We start from the raw sequence: 19,251 nt of genomic DNA on the forward strand, positions 1-19,251 counted from the left end.
GTACCAGGCAAATTGGTTGAAACTACCATAAAGAACAGAATTATCAGACACATAGATAAACATGATATGTGGGGAAACATCAACACAGTTTTGTAAAGGAAAATCACGCCTCACTGATCTATTAGAATTCTTTGAGGGGGTCATATGGAAAAGAGTGATCCAGTGGATATAGTGTAGCTGGATGGTCAGAAAGCCTTTGACAAGTTCCCTCACCAAGGTTCTTAAGAAAAGTAGGTAGTCATGGGCTAAGAGGGAAGATCCTCTCATGGATCAGTAACTGGTTAAAAGACAGGAAACAAAGGGTAAGAATAAATGGTCAGTTTTCATAAAAAAGAAGTTAATAGCAGGATTCTATGGGAATCTGTACAGGGACCAGGGTTATTCAACATATTTATAAAGGATCTGGAAAAAAGGGTAAACAACAAGGTGGCAATGTTTGCAGACAATATACAAAATTAATCAAGATAGTTAAGTCCAAAGCAGTTTGCAAAGAGTTACAAAGGGATCTCACACAACTGGGTGACTGGCCAATAAAATGGCAGATGAAATTCAATATTGATAAACACAAAGTAGTGCACATGGGAAAACATAATCCCAACGATACATTAAAAATGATGGTATCTAAACTAGCTGTTAACAGATCCCTGAAAACAGCTGCCCAATGCTCAGCAGCAGTGAAAAAAGCTAACATAATGTTAGGTTTCAGAGTAACAGCCGTGTTAGTCTGCATTCGCAAAAAGAAAAGGAGTACTTGTGGCACCTTAGAGACTAACCAATTTATTAACATAATGTTAGGAATCATTAGGAAAGGAATAGCTAAGAAGACAGAAGATACCATAATTCCACTATATAAATCCATGGCACACAGATACCTTGAATACTGTATGCAGTTCTGGAGGCCCCATCTCAAAAAAGATGTATTAGAATTGGAAAAGGCTCAGAAAAGGGCAACAAAAATGATGAGGGTTATGGAACAGCTTCCGTATGACCAGAGATTAAAAAGACAGGGACTGTTCAGCTTGGAAAAGAGACAATTAAGGGCGGATAAGATAGTGGTCTATAAAATCATGAATGGTGCAAAGTAAATGAATAAGGAAGTGTTTATTTTCTCCTTCATATAACACAAGAACCAGGGATCACCCTATGAAACTAACAGGCAGCAGGTTTAAAACAAAGACAAGGAAATACTTCTTTACATAACGTGCAGTCAACCTGTGGAACTTGTTGCCAGAGGATGTTATGAAGGCTGAAAGTATAACTGGGTTAAAAAAAGAATTAGATAAGTTCCTGGAGGATAGGACCATCAATGGCTATTAGCCAGGATGGTCAGGGATTCAACCCAGAGGTGTCCCTAAACCTCTGACTGCCAGATGCTGGGACTGGATGACAGGGGATGGATCACTGGATAATTGAACTTTTCTGTTCATTCCCTCTGAAACATCTGGCATTGACCACTATGAGATGACAGGATACTAGGCTAGATGGGACCATTGGTCTGACCCAGTATGGCCGTTCTTATGTTCTTAATGATCTTTTATGAAATGGCCTTTGTGTATTGCAAATGAATTCAGGATAAGTACTTGTTGCTTTGAATGAATAGTTTAGGTTCCTCTTTTTCCTGTACTATTTTATATTTTATAGTTCGCTTTAATGTGTGTGTAGTCAGTAGATTTCTCCCAGCCCCACCTTCACTTCTGAATTCCAAATAACCATGTTCAAGGTGCCTGATCTTAGTTCTAGAATAACAACTGCTCTGCTGCATGTTAAATGTTTTGGCAGGATCCACTAACCTGAATCCAATTCCCTGATTGCCTTTCTTCTGAAAGTGACAAAGCTCACATATTTATATGTTTCCCTTGATTATTACTTCTGTATCAAATATGAATAAACAGATTAACAGTAAATTGACATGAGGGAAGATAATAAATAGAAAAAAGGAGTAAGGGGATGGAGAAATTGAGCAAAGTAGTAAAGTGGAAGATGAGAGTGAGAGGATGGGCCCCTCTCAAGGCTACTAAAATTCTAAAGCTAGTTCAGACATAATTAACATAACCATCAGAGAGAGCGAAATCCTGTACCCATTGAAGTAAATGGGACACCTCCCATAGACTTCAGTAGAAGCAGGATTTCACCCAGATAGAGTAAACTGAAGTGAGTGAACGAGTAGTTATTACATGGTTTGGTGGTGGAGTTGCAAGTTAGTTTGATTATCATATGGTTGTTAGTTTGGGGTTTTTTAGTATGTGTTGGAGGCATAGCGGGGGGCAGAAGCAGGAGTTTTAGTGAAGATCTGGATTTGAGGAGAGCAGGCAAAAATGTGGTAGGGAGGGAAATGAATGGAGTGGGAGGAAGAGGTAGATGAAGATGTAGCTAGGGAGTTCCTGGCAGTGTCAATTTTTGCCTGTCATGTAATATTCAAGATCTTGGGCACAGAATGAAGTAAAAGGCTAAAGGGATGGTTTGAAGAGTGAATCAAAGATGGGAAGAGACACACCAGGGGTTAGGCATGAGGGAGTAGATGATGATAATGAAGTCTACTTAGCATGAGAGAGAGCAGAGTTGAGAAATGAGAACATGAACAGGGCTGGAGGAAATCTGCATGAGAATGAGAGAGAGCAGCAAAATCAATGGAATTACTCATGCTTAAAGTTAGGTATGTGTTTGAGTGATTTGCTGGATTGAGGTTTAAAGTACATTGCTGTTAGATGTTATTTTCACCTAATGTTCCCTCTTCTGTGCCCAAGATTTTGTACTTGGACTTTCAGAAAGCCTTTGACTAGGTCTCTTACCACAGGCTCTTAAGTAATCAGTCATGGAATAAACAGGAAATTCCTCTCAGATTCCTCTTACAAGATAGGAAACTAGAGTGGGAACAAATGGTCTGTTTTCACAGTGGAGGGAGGTAAGTAGTGGGGCCCCCAAAGATGTGTACTGGCACCAGTGCTGTTCAACACATTAGTAAAAGGTCTGGAAAAAAGGGTGAACAGCGAGGTGTCAAAATTTGCAGATGATACAAAATTACTTAAAATAGTTAAGCCCAAAGCTAACTATGCAGAATTACAACGGGATCTCACAAAACTGGGTAACTGGCCAACAAAATGGTAGATGGAAGTCAGTGTTGATAAATGTGAAGTCATGTACAGTGGAGAACAACGCCAACTATACATACAAAAGGATGGGCTCTAGATTAGCTGTGACCACTCAAGGAAGATCTTGGAGACATTGTGGATAGTTCTCTGAAAACATCTGCTTAATGTGCTAAAAAGCTAACCCAATGTTAGGAACCATTAGGAAAGGGGTAGAAAATAAGGTAGAAAATATCATAATGCCACTATATAATGTGAATAAGGAAGTCTTGTTTACTCCTTCACATAACACAAGAACCAATGGTCACCCAATGAAATTATTCGGCAGCAGGCTTAAAACAAACTTAAGGAAGTACTTCTCCACACAACAGTCAGTCAATCTTTGGTACTTGTTGCCAGGGAATGTTGTGAAACCCAAAAGTATAACTAGGTTCAGAAAAGAATTAGATAAGTTCATGGAGGATTGGTCCATCAGTGGTTATTAGCCAAGATGGTCATGGAAACAGCCCCATGCTCTGGGTGTCCATAAATCTCTGACAGCTAGAAGCTAGGGCTGGATGACAGAGGATGGATCATTTGATAACTGCCCTGTTTTGTCCACTCCCTCTGAAGCATCTGGCCCCAGTCACTGTCAAAAGACTGGATAGTGACTAGTTGGACTATTGCTCGACCCAGTATGGCTATTCTTATGTTCTTTATATGTTCTCCCCCAGCATAATTTTGCTATCCCCTTGTTCTCATGTTCACTGTGATTTTTTTCTCTTTATAATACACATCTTATTATTACAAATGCCACATTTAATTCCCAGAACAGCCCTATCACGAGGGAGCATCATACTCCATCAGTTTTACATGTATTCTATTTACACAAATTGTTCTCTTAACTTGGATGCTGTGTCTCAAAAATAGTCATCCTTATGGTCACTCAGAAATTCTTTTTGCAGTGTTCCTTAGAGTATCATGAACAATGCAATGTCAACATATTGTAGAGAATTGCATCAAACTCAACAGCAGACCAAATGTTTTCTGTGGGAAGTGTTTTTATAAAACTTTGTATATTAAAATGTACTTCTGTGGATATAAAATCATCTTCCTCTAACATTTTTAGTTATTTGACTTGCTTATGTTTACAGCATTTTAAAAACAAAAGATCACACAGCTCGGAAAAACTTTGTCAGTGTGGCTCTGGTGGAGCTGTGCTGACAGGGACAGCCACATGGGTTCAGGAAGAAGTACAGAGGTACAGAGCTTCCATGTGGATTGCCTTGGACCTCTAGTGAAATCACAGAGTTTGGACCACTGCTTATTCCACTAGGGAGCAAACCCCTCCTCCTGAGATAAGAACTCAAAAGTAGTGCTGTGTGGGGAATCTTAGTTTTTCTCCTCCCCTGGGCTTCCTTGCAGAAGTGGTTGATCTATCTGCAGTAACTATTTCTATTGGTTTTGTCAGCAGTGAGAATATTTGTGCTTGGTTCTGTTGATCCCCATTCTGTAATGTGTGCTATAGCTGCTGAGGTACTGTTCCCTTTCAGGCACTACTTCCAGGGATGGCAGAGGAAGATAGGAAAGCACGGTTCTTTGGTTCACTGCATTTTGGTTCCTCTTCTGAGGATAAGAACACAGGACAGGTCCTCAAGCTTTCACTCTCACCAAAAGCCCCATTTAGAATGCTTTGACAGAGTTCTGCCTGAGCAAGGACTTGGCATATTTGGCCCAGGATGATTATATAGCTGTGTGACCGGGTTCCAGTGGGGGCCAGCTGTGGTCCCTAGGGTGAACTGCAAAGAATGGGGCAGACAATCCCCATAAAGCTGGTGGATATTCCACTGCTTAGATTTACCAAGCCTGCATAAAACAGGTTCTTTATTACCTCACTGGTTACTCAGAAGTCCAAACAACACATTTCCCTTAAAGTGATCCAGCCTCAGGCCTCCATCCAGGTACCCATGTCAAATATGATGAAGATTCCTGAAAATCTTATTTCATCATATAAAAGAAAAGGTTCTACCAATCTCAAAGGATCAGACACATTACCTCCCAGGTTAATGAATGTTTCAGATCTTACCCAAATACACGCTACAGCCAATTCTTATTAACTAAACTAAAATGTATTACAAAACAAAAGAGAGAGAGAATGGTTAAAAGATCAATATACATACAGACATGAGTTCAATTAATTGAGGTTCAGATTCATAGCAGAGATGGTGAGCTCTGTAGTGGTGGAGTTCTTTCAGAAATAGTTCTTAGGTTATAGTCCAAAGTCATTGCAGGGTATTCCAGCTTAGGACTGGGATCTCAGTCCTTTTGCCTAAGCTTCCCCTGTACGAAGCCTCAAGCAGATCTGAGATGACAGAATCAGAACCCAAGGATCTTTTACACAATTTCATGTCCTCTTTGACAAGTTGGGAGTTCCTCCGGGAACAAAAGGTAATTAGGATGACTTTGAAGGAGGTCCATCACCATAGAATTATATATAATTAATATTAAGGGGAGGGATAGCTCAGTGGTTTGAGCATTGGCTTGCTAAACCCAGGGTTGTGAGTTCAACCCTTGAGGGGGGCATTTAGGGATATGGGACAAAAATTGGGGATTGGTCCTGCTTTGAGCAGCAGGTTGGACTAGATGATCTCCTGAGGTCCCTTCCAACCCTGATATTATTAGTGGGGGGGGGGGAGGGATAGCTCAGTGGTTTGAGCATTGGCCTGCTAAACCCAGGGTTGTGAGTTCAATCCTTGAGGGGGCCATTTAGGGATCTGGGGCAAAAATTGGGGATTGGTCCTGCTTCAAGCAGGGGGTTGGACTAGATGACCTCCTGAGGTCCCTTCCAACCCTAACCTTCTATGAATCTATGAAACATAAGGCAATTTGCTTATTCCTCCACTGTTCACAGTACATTTCAAAGACAAATGAATACCGAGATAACCCATGTTTACAATTCATTTAAATGCTAGGATGTTCTTTTGATATCTGAACTGTCAGAATATAGCATAGACAGGGACTGTTGATTGACCCTACTCATACATATGTAAATATACAACCATTATCCCTCCACATGTCTTTGGAAGGTTATTTATTTTGCAGGATGTTTAACCCTTTCTGGCCATGCATCACAAGCTGCTAGTTCCTGCACAAAACAACCATTTAAAATGCTAGCACTTTCTTCCCTGCTTGAAAATCATCCGTGGGTTGAGTTAAATCCACTCTGCACTGAAAATACGGGGGCTTGCTCTGCAGTGACAAACAAATCAACAAACTGTGAACAGCTTTCTACAGTTTTTTATTTTTGCCTTTTGTCACACTGTCTGGAATGGTTCATGACAGTGAGTGCCTACCTCAGGGCAGACTGTCAAAAACAGGGTAGACACCCCAAACGCTGGTGTGTTCTATAATTGGATTTTACCAACCCAGTATCAAATGTGAACTAGATTACTAAATCAGTCCTACCATGAAGTCACAGCCAGTCCCTTTGGGCTCTCCAGTCTATCTTGCCACTCAGGCAAGCTGGACTTAGTAATAAATGGTCACTTACACCAAAAATCACAAATTACTCAGGTTGCTCCCAGTCCCAAAAGACCAGTCATTTGCCCCAGATCAATTTGTTCCATAGATCTCACACCACAAATGACAGTGGTAGTAAACTAACTCGGAATTTATTGACTAGGAAAAGGAAATCAGACAGTTATTTACAGGTTAAAGCAGGCAACATATATAGACAAATGAGTTCAGTCTAAGACAGTGGTGGGCAACTTGTGGCCCGCAATTAGATTACCCTGGAATGGTGAACCACGGCCACTGGGAGCTGTGGGGAGCCACACCTGCGGATGGTCAACTTCAGCAAAATGAATCGTGGCCCGCAATCAGATTACCCTGATGGGCCGTAGGTTGCCCACCATTGGTCTAGGGTTCCAAAAAAGGAACGAGATGTAGTGATCTGTCAGCATTGAATGCCTTTTCAGGGCTTACCCCAGGTCAATCCTGGGGATCTCTGCTTTTCTGTTTCTTCATTCCAGCCCTTGTCAGAGTCCAAACAGCAAAGAGATGAAAAATCTTCCTGTTAGCTATTTTTATTTCCCTTTTCTGGCATTCAAATCAATGGGAGGAGGCCTGCTGCATATACTTCTCCATGGCTGGATGGGGCAATTAACAAAGCTTTTGTCCTATGAGTTCACAAATCATAAAAGTGGAGCAGAGTGTTGGATTTACCTCTAGGAAGGCCCTCTGATACTTTAATATCTGGGACTTTTAATGTATGTCTAAATTTGGGAGGGGGAAAGGGAGAGAGGGTTGGCTAACGGGACAGGAAGAGTTATTAGCAGTACCTTCTGCTACCAATATTTTAAATGGCAAGGGCTAAGACTGTGGTTTGTTTTTCTTCCATCAGTTTGGAAATCTTTCATGTAAACAACAGTCAGCATTAATTAGAGCTCTGCCTGTTGTTTTTCCCTGTAAGATACAGTGAGCAAACTTAGATGTAAACCAATTTAGGCTGCCATGCCTAAAATTTGGGTAACGTTTCAGTGCCCTCAGTGTCAAGTTTTCTCTTTTGGCTGTAGGGTCAGTAGCTGGCAGGGAATAATTGGATTCAGATGCAAATTGTGGTAATTGCTGCTTTTAAGAGAAATCATGGTTTCTCTTCGTATTATTTCTCTGTGCCTTGTTCTGAGATTATCTGACTCGCAGGGGAACTGATTAATAAGGCAAAGCAGCCAAGTATTTCTCTAGGCTTGTTTGTTATGCTGTACATGTGTGCATATGGTAAATGCAAATAAACTCATCTTTATTTTATTCATAGTTCTAATGGAAAGTCTGTGTCATGGTCTGAACCAGGTGGAAGACATGTTCCCAAGGGACAACACATGTGGCACAGACTCTCAATGCATGTAACGAGCAAGGAGACGGGATGCAATCAGACAGCGGTAATCAAGCCCCTCACTAAAAGTTACCATGGCCAAGGCACGAGCCTGACTTTTTCAGACATCAGCAGTAAGACTCTCTACAATGTGGTGGAGGAAGAAGAGAGCGAGCCAGTGCGCTTCAGCCAGCCCTGCAGCACTTCCATGGTGGTGCATAGGCGGGTGACAGCAACGCCCCCACTTCAGGCAATGGCAGAAGAAACCAACCTGTTCTTACCTGAACAGCCCCCCAAGAGTCTGGTGCTGCAGCAGAGATCTATTGTGGAGCAGCTACAAGGCGTGGTCAGCAAGTTTGCCACCGGCATTCCTGACTTCAACTCTGTGATCCCCATGCCCAATGCAGGGAATGGAGGGAGGGCCCTCTACCAGCCTCCACTGCAGCAACAGCAGGTGCTTCCTCTCCAGATGGCCACTTTCAGTGAAGAGCCGGTCTCGCCGCCGGCCGACGAGTTGGAAAGCGAGAAGTTTAAGCTCATCCAGGGATATGTGTACGAGAGGCCGGAGACCACGGAGGAGGAGGAGGAGGAGGAGGAAGAGGAGCAGGCGACTAGCAAACTCACTCTAGAAGACTCACCAGCGCTGACGCCTCCATCTCCTTTCAGAGATTCGGTGGCTTCTGGCAGCTCGGTGCCCAGCTCCCCAGTGTCGGAGTCAGTGCTCTGCACCCCCCCAAACGTGACCTACGCTTCGGTCATCCTGAGGGATTATAAACAAAGCTCCTCCACTCTGTAGAATGAGGATTACATTAAGATGTGAACAAGGAGGACTTCGGCTGCTGTCAACTGGAAATTGCTGGGGCGGAAGAACCAAGACGTGGGTGGGGGAGCATGAGAAAGCAGAATGTGATGTTATATGTGATGCAACAAAAACTGTATCCTGCACTAAAAACGATCTATTTGAGGGCTCAAATTATTTAGCCGTTAAAAAATAATTTAAAAAGTGTTGTACTTTGAGAAGACAATAGGAAATTCTGACAAAGCACAAACCCAATAAACAACTTCTATAGCAAAAAAATGAGTAAACATAAAAATCACTCACACTCACACACACTCTTGGTAATGCTTGGAAATGACTCTGGATAAATGCAACCATGGATAAGTCATTAGCACATCTCATGGCTGTAATTCTTCATCTGGTGCAGAAGCAGCAGACTCAAGAACTGGAAGGGGCAGGGTGTACAGGAATGAGGGAAGAGATCTCTGTCTGGGAGTTTATATATATATATATATATATATATATATTTCTTCTGGTTTAGTAGGTGGATAAAGTGCAAATGTAAGTCACTGTAGTGTGTCTGTTGGGGAAAAGCAAAGACAACATGCTGACATATGATTTTAAAAGAATTTTGTCGGAACAATCAGTTGCTCACATTAGATTTTCTTTTTTAACTTGTGCTGATTTTGAAAAGGGGCCAGGATAATCGCAACATTTTTTGTGATGAAGATTCAAGAGGTCTGGTTAAAAGAGCCTTTGTTGTAGTACTTGTAATGTTCCAAGTACTAAGAAGAACTGCCCTTTTGTATAAGATTGCAAGCCGTGTGGCTAAACTGTTACATTACATTTACCGTAGCAAAATATTTACCAACTAACCTTTCATAATACAATATATTTGCCATGTGATTACATTGTTTTTTGTGTTACTATAGGAATAAATACATCAAAAATAACTGTATACTTATAGCAACAATTACTACTTTAAACAAAAAGGCAATTCTTTATCGTGGGTCATAAAATCCATCGTAGAAGCAAGAGAATGAGTGTATGATTGTGTCTGTGTGTGTGAGTATAGTATGTGTGAAATGTAATGTCTAATAACTGCCACTGGAAGATTGTCTTACAAATATACATGGATATTTTTATGTTCCAATCATGTTTTATAGCATTGTTACAAATATACAATAGATCTTTGAAGGTTTGTATGCTGTGCTAACACAGTTTTCATATATAAGCTAAGACGGTTGTTACCCTTATAATAGATGCTTTATTTTGCAGATATTTTATTATGTGGAAATATGCTATTGATCACTAGTGCTTTGAGAGCTTGTTACTTTCAATGTTTGCAACAAGTGTGGTTAACCGAAATAAAAAGTCTGTTTTAGAAATCTTGTACATGCCAGTGTTAAAACTATAAAGGCAAGACTGGAAAAAGTATTTAGACCATTTCTAGTTATTTCAGATAGTTACAAATAAAATCATGTTGAGACAAGAACTTTCACCAGTGCTTAAGGTGTACACAAAGACCCAGATCTATTCAGCATTGTCCATTTACCTCTCAGCCTCTTCTACTTACACGTCTTCTTCCCGGTCTCTGTGTTTTTTCCTCCCTTTTCGATTTTGCCTCTGTGGTTTCCCTTTCTGCTCTTTTCATTTTTAATGGTCATTCTTATGCTTCTCTCTTTCTGTCCTTCACACCTTCTTCTCTCCACATTTCGCACATTTGCCAAAGATGGGCCTAAACCAAAACCCCGCCCCAAACATTCTTAAATGTTCTGGGGTTCAAAATCCAGATCCAACTCTTGTGGCTTTAGTGCATCAATTCAATGAACTCTGATTTGTTTGATTTGGTTTGTTTCATTGGTTGTTTTTTGTTGTTTATGTATGTGATATTATGTTATATAAGCCACTCATATGGAGCAGATCCTCAGCTCCTGTAAATTGTCATAGCTTGATTGACTTCAGCTGAGGATCTGTCCCATAATTTTCTCTTGATATTTGTGAAGTGTTCTTTTCATGCCAACATAATGACATAATTGCTTTTTGTCATAGGTCTTGTATGTTTTCTGCCAGAATTATTCTGAATTCCTCATATTTATACTTGATTTTTTTCCCTTTTATTTCATTTTTACTCTAAAAATGCATGTCGCCAGTAATCAATTCTTCTGTTAAAACCCAAGTGTTTGTTATTTTTGATTGAATTATATAGCAGCAGCATTAAAAGAATTGGCCGGTACCCCAAATCAGAATCAATATTTAATCCTTACTCTTTTCTTTTTATGATATTCCTTTCAATATGACTTGTTGCCAATTGCTATTATCATCTTGATGTAAAAAGCATGAATTGACTTTGCCCAAAGAAACAGCTACATCTTTGTCAAAAGATCGAGGTCTCTGGTCAAACCTAAAGATGCCTTTGGGTTTCTTTATGTTGGCTCACAGTTCTGTTTTTTGTTTTTTTAAACTGTAGATAGATTAAAGAAATAAGAAAAAATGTTTTATCTCTTGATAAGCATACTAGCAAAGGATTACATCTTCTCATACCTATTATTAGTATAAGATGTTTTGTGTTGCTACCAATAGCAACAGGGCTAGTACTTTGAAGACATGAGTTAGATAAGACAAAGTGATTAATAGATATATAGACATGTATGCCTATGGCAAATTTTTGGTTGTCTGACCTAGCTGATTTGAACACATTAAGCACTGACTTTACTACTGTTTAATCATAATATCATGAGTAGGAGTTTTCTTGAAATTCAGTATAGTAGCTCTAAGTTTGTAATTGTTAAAACTGTAAACATACACATAAATAAAGTGTATCTAAAGGGCAAGAACTCACCTTCGTGTATGTGGCTGTACAAGCTATTAAACTTCCTGTAAAAGTTATTTCTTTTGGCCTGTCAGATGCTTGATTAAAATGGCCTTTTTGTCAAAATGATCTTGATGATGCTGTATAATAAATATTTTCTATTTATTATTTTAAAAGATTCTTAATTTTTGTTTCATGAGATAAATTGAAAATGCCTAATAGTGTATGCATGCGAGAAACTTTATCTACGTGAGTGGTGTCATTGAGGAGTTACACAGTAAGGTTAAGCACAATGCAGAAGTGTTTGCAGGATTGGGCCCTAGGAACCTGGTCCCACAAAAATTCATTCAATGGGACTATTAAATATTTGTATTATGGTAGTGGCATTGTGTGGGGCGCTAAACACGAGTAGCCCTTATTCACACAAGTGATCCCATTGATCACCACTCACATAGATAAAGTTACTCACATGCATACATGCCTATCCATAGACCGTAAAGAAGAATTTTAGCCCACAGCATTACATGACTGGGAGAAAACCAGTTTATTAGCTGAATGCATTTCCTCCAATGCAGGGATGCCCAATGTGACTGACAAGGAGTAAGACAGTAAAAAGCCCTCTTCTTGTCACAGCATCCCAAAGAGGTGTTAATGGAGCAGTCACTGTTAAAAATTCTTTTGCTTTTTTTGTCTTCATTTTGAAGACGTCCTAGGAGAGGGAGACCCGAAAGCCCTAAATAGCTTAATGTTCTCTCACTCTACGTTCAAAAGTATGAAGCAAAAAGAAAAGGACCAGATTCTGTCTCCTCTTACTTCCCCGCCCTCCCCCTCCCCCCACCAGTCTGATGACATAAAGGGGCTGCAGTGAGCCAGGGAACTGGCACAGGAGCAGTGTAAGACCAATGAAAATGGAACTATACTGTTCCCTATTCATAGACTTCAGTATACTGGAGCCATCCCCACAGTGTTTGCGCTTTGGCGATTCTGGGCTGAAGAGCAAGCCAGGTAAGGTGGCCATAAATCAGCCCTCTGCCAGGCTACATGCTCAGAGCTGCATCTCAGGGCACACAACACAGAATTTATTCCAAAATATTCGAGGATGGTGAATAAAGCTTTGGTTCTGATGGTTCATTCCTGGACCTAGTCTTACCCCGTGAGATATATGTATATATACTAAAATATGTAGGGCCTGTTTTATATATGCATTCATTTAAATCAGATGTGCAAAAGATCAGAATCCGTGTTTTCCTTTCCCTGTTCTTTTAAAGGCACAAATACTTTTATTTTATGAAGGAACGTTTGCTAGAAGACAAGTTCTTAGACATACCCTTTAAAGTGAATTGTGTTGCATATTTAGCACATTCAATTGAATATATGATTTTTCAGAAGTAGTCTTTGGTTGGCAGGATTTCTGACTTCTGTTTATATTTTATTTAAAAAAACCATCGGCACTGTGAAAATCGCGGGCCTGATTCAGGCGTTTAAATCACGAGTAATGTCATTGCCGCCAGTGGAGCAACATCAGCATAAAACTGACATGAGACAAGAATCAGACCCCCGCATGTTTAAAACAGAAATCCTGCCCTGGTTACGTGACTCCCTAGACCTTCGGCTATCAATGCGGCCACAGTTGAAAATATAAAACACATTTTGCTACTTACGTTCATTTCGTGGTTTGCATTTTGCTCAGGCTGGGTAGTGGAACGAGGTGAGCCAGCTTTACTTTCAGAATCTCGTCAGTTTTAGATGCTGGTTCCCGTGCTATTGTGCTTTGGGTTTGTAGCACTGAGGAAGGGTATTACAGCCTAAGTCATTTAAAATCACGTACATGGTTCTGTTCATGTTGTTTTTATTAATGTTTTTTTCATAAAAGTGCAACAAAACACACATTTACAGAAAGAGCAGATTGGGCACAGTCTATCTAAACAAACTTCACTAAATATGAGCAAACAACAGTTGGCAGAAATGCTAAAGGGAAGTACGTAGAAGGCCAGATTCTCCAGACTGTTAAGCCTGCATTGTGCATCTCTGGGCATTCGAAGGAGACTTTCACTTGGTTTTGTTGGACAATGGAGGATTCCCCTTGTGTAGGGTAATCCTCCAATGACACAGATCCACAATAGTAGTTCCTACATCACCCCATCCTGGCCCTGAGCATGGAGAGGGAAAGGGGCATTTCTACTCCTCTGCTACCAGGTCTCTCTTCAGTCTAACATAGCAAGGCATAACAAGATCCAGTGACTGGAAGTTGAAGTCAGGAAGATTTAAATTGGAAATAATAGGCATCTTGAACAATGAAGATAATTAACCACTGCAACAGATGACCAAGGAATGCAAGTAAATTTTCCATCATTTGGGGTCTTCAAATCAAGACTAGAGTTTTGCTAAAAGTTATGCTCTTGTTCAACCTTAAGGCATTAGGCTCAATGCAGAACTCCCTGGATGAAATTCTGTGGCCCATACCATCCAGGATGTACCCTAATTATAGATAATGTATTCATTAAATTGATTACTTAAGAATTCCTAGGATATCACTCTAAGGTTTGACAGATTCTTGTCCCACGATCAGGCCCTGTATTATTAAAATTACTGTTCAGTTGGGAACTCCTGTGTGCACAGTTGCAGCACTCATACTTTAGGAACCCTTCTGTATTTACAATAGTTTATTAATACATATAGCAAAGTCACAAAAACTCTAACCCGGCAAGATAGATATAATACAGAATGTAGATCTGCAAATCCATATGGTCACATCAAAACTTGCAGAACAACCTGAAACATTAGCCATGATCTTCCTCATCACCATCACCTTCCTCCTCCTCACCAGTGCCCATCATTCTGGCACCTCACCTCTCTCTCCTCCGGCACACAGGCTGGGATACAATTTTACAATATATTGATGCCATTATGCCTAATGCATATTCAGTAGGGGTTTTCTCCTTTTTCCTTATTTGTATTTCCTCACTCTACTAATGTTGGGGTGCCCTTCTCCTCTCGATTAGTATGTTAATGATCTCAACTTATTATCATATACATCAGTTCATTACCGTGGCACTCTTGTGGTCAGATATCTGTAGATGTTCTAGCCTAAAATATCTAAAAGCTGGTATGTTCCTGTGTTGGCTGGTGTCGTTATGGATAAACTTTCCCCTTAAATGCTATTCTCAGTTCCCCAAACTTAGGGGTGACCATTAGGCCATTTATCTGTGCCAAAGTTTGTAGGCCTCAAGCCTTATGCTAACTAGTGAAGTCAATGTCTTACAGGATACAGGCCTGTAGGTTCCTTGTGCCACTGCTAAATAAAATGAATGTTAAAACTAGCTCTATGGGCTACAAGTAGGACAGATTAGATTATCATAATACTCACTACTGACCTTGCATCTGTGCTGCCAAAATGACCCCTGTAGATCACAGGCAGCCTGCATAAGAGAAAACATCCTTATCTTGGGTAAGGGGGTAAACTGGTGCCCATCGTCCTCATGACCCTGTAACAGAAAAATGGCTTGATACCACTTTTGGCCCTGTCTCCAGACTTGTGCCAAGGGCATCTTAGCTGCTCTGAGGCTCTGCTTCTCCACTGGCTTGCCCTGTCCATGGTAGGTTTGGCATTCTGACCTGGTAAGATTTTGCAACTACTTTGCAAAGGCGTAAATGATTTAAGATAGCGAAAGGCCAGGGGCAATCAGGCCCTTGGTGTTTAAATTTGAGCAAAGTGTTTGTCATTATTTAGGGAAGAACAGCTGAAAGGATTGATAAAAGCTCTTTTATACAAAGCCTAAATGTTGTCTTTTAAAATAGTTCTTAAAGGAAGCGGGAGGTATGGAGAGCCTGCTGTTATTGGGTTGTTTTGTTGGGATTTTTGTCAAATAAATTAATCACTAAAGAGATACTTGGCAAGCACCATTCTATCAAAGCATCAGGAAGTGGATGCAAACCTGTGGTGAATATGAAGGTTTAGGTTTGTCAACAATGAAGTTTCCAACAGGCATGTTAAAACAACAATAAAACAGTACCATGTGAACAATGTTGTTGCATGCCCTACATCTGGAACAAAACCAATGGCTCTGTGAGCCCTGCTAACTTCAAAACACAGATGTTAGCAGAGAGAGGAGCATGTAAATGGCTGAAAAAAGACAACTTCTATTTTCAGTGCTCTGACTAATCGCATTCCTCTCAAAAAATGATCAATGCATCTTTTGCTTAATAGTGTTGCAATGAGACTAACACCTTCCCAATTTAAATAAGTCCAAACAAATTCTGGGGGGGTGGGAAGGGGACTGTTTTGGCCCAGTGAAGAATTCTTTCACTAGCCTTTGTTTTAAACTTGATTTCATAGACAAACATTCACATCAGCATTCTAGAGAAACACAAAAGTAAACCATTGTGATGACTTGTGCAGTCTCCCTACACAGAACTTCTAGGTCGTGAATCAGCTGACACTGATACCAAGGCAGATAGATTAAAACGGTGAGGATGGGAATGATGAGGGACTATTTATGGATGATGTTCACTACACCCACATATTTACTGTTCACAAAAAATTCAGGCTCTATGTCAGAGGTGGGCAAATTACGGCCCGTGGGATGCATCCAGTCCATGGGACTGTCCTGCCCGACCCCTGAGCTCCTGGCCCGGGAGGCTCGCCCCCAGCCCCTCCCCTGCTGTGGCCCCTCCCCCCGCGACAAGGAGAAGAGGGAGTTGGATGGGTGGGGTTTCTGAGAGGGGCAGTCAGGGGGCAGGAAGTGGGAGGGGCAGATACGGGGCGGGGGCCAGGCTGTTTGGGAAGGCACAGCCTTCCTTACCCAGCCCTCCATACAGTTTCGCACCCCGATGTGGCCCTCGGGCGAAAAAGTTTGCCCACCCCTGCTCTATGTAGATGGAATGAATCCCATACAGAGGCAGCTTCCCTCCTCCTTGACTTCTGCTATTCCCCTCAGTGGCCTGAAATCAAGTTTTGTGGCCCCGCCACACTTGTTTTGTGTGGTGTTGGGATGGATCAGCGTAAAGGTGGCTCTAGTCCACTTCCACGGTCTGTCCCTAATTTGGCTTATGCAGAACCAGCATGGAGACCCTCTCTGTGGTGCAGAGGGAGTGCACAGGCATCCCCATGTGAGGGCTCTGCCTGTGATTGCTCCATGTAGCTTTTATGTGGTGCTTAAGTGGTACAGATAGCCCTCTACACAAGATTTAAATGGTTTGTCAACAAGCAGGGCCTATTACTCTCCTCAGGCAGGCTCCTTGAGGACAGGCTGGAAGTGTTCACCTGCTCATTTGACTTGATTAATCACAGCCAGCCAGCTACATCCTTCCACTGCACAAAGTGACATAAGAAAAGAAAAGAAAAGAAAAGAAAAGAGGATAACATCATCTCAGGGGAGGAAAAAAAGGAGAATTAACTGTGCTGAATAAACTGTGTGTTGTTTGCCTTGAAAGCCTTCAAGATCCTTAGTTCTGAAGTCAATGGAGCTGCCCTGATTTGCACCTAAATGGAGCTGGAGATCTAGCCCTTCGTTTGTTATCTTGCCCTTGGGAATTTACATTATACTGAAGAAATTGCAATATCATCAAAGCAAAGAGCTTCCTTCCAGTGTCAAAGGCTAGTCCACCATCACTGGTAGTGGCAGCTCTCATCAGAACTGAGATTCTAAACAACTGTTTTCACAGGCCTGCATGGTAGGATTTTTTTTTAAATGTACCTTTAGATTAAAAATTCACATACTTTTTCTTAGCTAAAGGGTACCTTTTTGATGGGAAAAAATTGAGTTGGGATTTTTTGGGGGGTGCTAGTTTGAACACTGAAGCCAAATCTATTCAGCTACATTTGCATTTGGGATGTGTTAAACCCTTGTTGCCTGTTTTTAAAACGACTGCTAGCATAATGAACGGCAATAGAAACTCAGTATTGTTGCTCCACTGAACCTAGTGAAACTGCTGATTTCTACCAGTTGAGGATCTGGCCCACTTACATGTGCAATTAACTTTTGACTTTCCTGGTTTTTCTTTTAGTTTAAATTTTCAAGCATCATGTTACATCCATGTGTGTCTTGTGTTTACGTCTTCTTTTGCTGCTGCTAGTCTTCTTTCTTACCTTTGAGTGCTGCTCCCCTTAAACCCTTGGCAGAAGACAGAGGGAAAGGGTAGGATGCACCAATCTCCTAATTCCCTGGAAATGCGTAAGGTTTTCCAGCTGAATTACATTCTCCTGGCTGGGTTACAATCTTTTGTAATGTGGTGGTTCTAGTCTGAGTGCCGCCTTTGACTCACTTTTTGACCTCAGGCTGAGATATTTCACAGCTGGCTGTGGATTTGTGCCCCAGTTCCTATGAACATTTACCAGAATTGGGCATCAAAATCCCCTCGGGAGCTTGGAAATTCTCAGCCTGCATTTCTCTGTGCCTTAGCTTACTGTAAGTGCAAACTGGGTCGAGGGACAGATGAAGAGGCCATGACCCTTCTCTTGACCAGAGTTTCCCTCCTTGTAAAGTGCATATGATGTTATAGCAGTAGCAGAATAGTCTAGCAGTGGTTCCACCTGGTCAGCTGGAGCTTATTTTCCTTCTTGTTTCCAGCTCCAAAAAGTCCTCGGAGTCTGTGACAGTCACTGGAGAGGAAGGGCAGCAGAAGCCAACGTAAGTGCCTCTTCTGCTACATAAGGGTAGAAGGAGAGAAAACAGAAGTTCCCTTCAGGTCCCAGAGCTCAGATTATACGGCTTTGGGAAGCAGTATAGAACGCTGAGATAGACAGAGTGACTGGTGGTCCTGGAGCTACCAGACACCAGCAAGAGAAGTACGCCATGATGGGCGGGGGAGAAAAGAGAAGTTTGAGGACTCCTGGTATAGTGAGCTCAGCACTGGTCAAGCAGCCAGGAATCTCCAAGTTCCATTCCCAGCTCTGTCATTGTTGCTGTGTGGCCATGAGCAAGTCACACAGGCCAAAACTGGGTGCTTCAAGGCAGGCACCCAAATCCATTTTTCAGGCATCAAAATAAGTGGCTGGATTTTCAGAGCACTGAATTCCCACTCAGACCAGCCTCTGACATGAAGGCAGCAGTATCCAGTGTACTTCTCCCTCCACAGTAAGCTGTATGGATGACTACCATGCTCATGCGCACTCCCTCCCCACCCTGATAATGACTAGTTTTCAAAACTTTTTGAAGCCAACATGTTTTAAGGGGCAAACAGCACTGGCACACCCATCACTTAGTGGGGTTTCTGTTGAGCAATTTGAAGTACTCCCTCCCATGAGAGACTGAGCTCCGCATGTCTGGGAACAGGAAATCAGGGATTAAAGCCAAAACAAGCTGGCTGGCAGAGCACAGTACACTAGGCCAGGCCTACTCTGTACTCTTTTTCTCTGTTTATGTTCTCTCCCTCTCCAAGCTCTGCCCACTGGGAGTCACACTGCTTCTGTTCACAGCACCAAGGACAATACTCAGCCTGATCAAACATGTTGCAGAAAGCAGAATTTACCTTTTGACCTCAACTCCACAGCTCTGTTGTTATATCCAAAATTCACAGTTACTGTCACAGATAATTTTTCACTTATGACAGAAACAAGCAAAGGAACTCAACACCAGAACTGTTCACCTTTTAAGAAACCGTGAAAAGGATGTAATTTGGCATGCAACACCTTCTAATGACTTTTGGAATTATAAAGAATTATTTCCAAGGGGGGAAATTGTTCCCCCAGGATCCACAGACAGAGGAGATCCTCCATGCACAGATT

The 19,251-nt window shown here is 41.5% G+C and overlaps 1 protein-coding gene across 7 annotated transcripts in view; it reads left to right on the plus strand.

The window, feature by feature from the left end:
• Positions 1 to 19,251, plus strand: part of GRM1 (glutamate metabotropic receptor 1) — a 339,484-nt gene that overhangs the window by 263,552 nt on the left and 56,681 nt on the right. For 3 of the 7 annotated variants that reach the window (XM_073337555.1, XM_073337556.1, XM_073337557.1), the window contains exon 9: positions 7,879 to 11,701. The exons of 3 other annotated variants lie outside the window; for them this stretch is intronic. In XM_073337555.1, coding sequence (XP_073193656.1) covers positions 7,879 to 8,731 — 853 coding nt within the window. In that variant the 3' untranslated portion in view covers positions 8,732 to 11,701. Of the gene's footprint in view, positions 1 to 7,878; positions 11,702 to 19,251 lie in introns of those variants that run through there. One more of the 7 variants, XM_073337559.1, reaches the window with a different exon arrangement.

The sequence above is a fragment of the Lepidochelys kempii genome, chromosome 3 (genome assembly GCF_965140265.1).
Source record: "Lepidochelys kempii isolate rLepKem1 chromosome 3, rLepKem1.hap2, whole genome shotgun sequence".
NCBI classification, from domain to species: Eukaryota; Metazoa; Chordata; order Testudines; family Cheloniidae; genus Lepidochelys; species Lepidochelys kempii.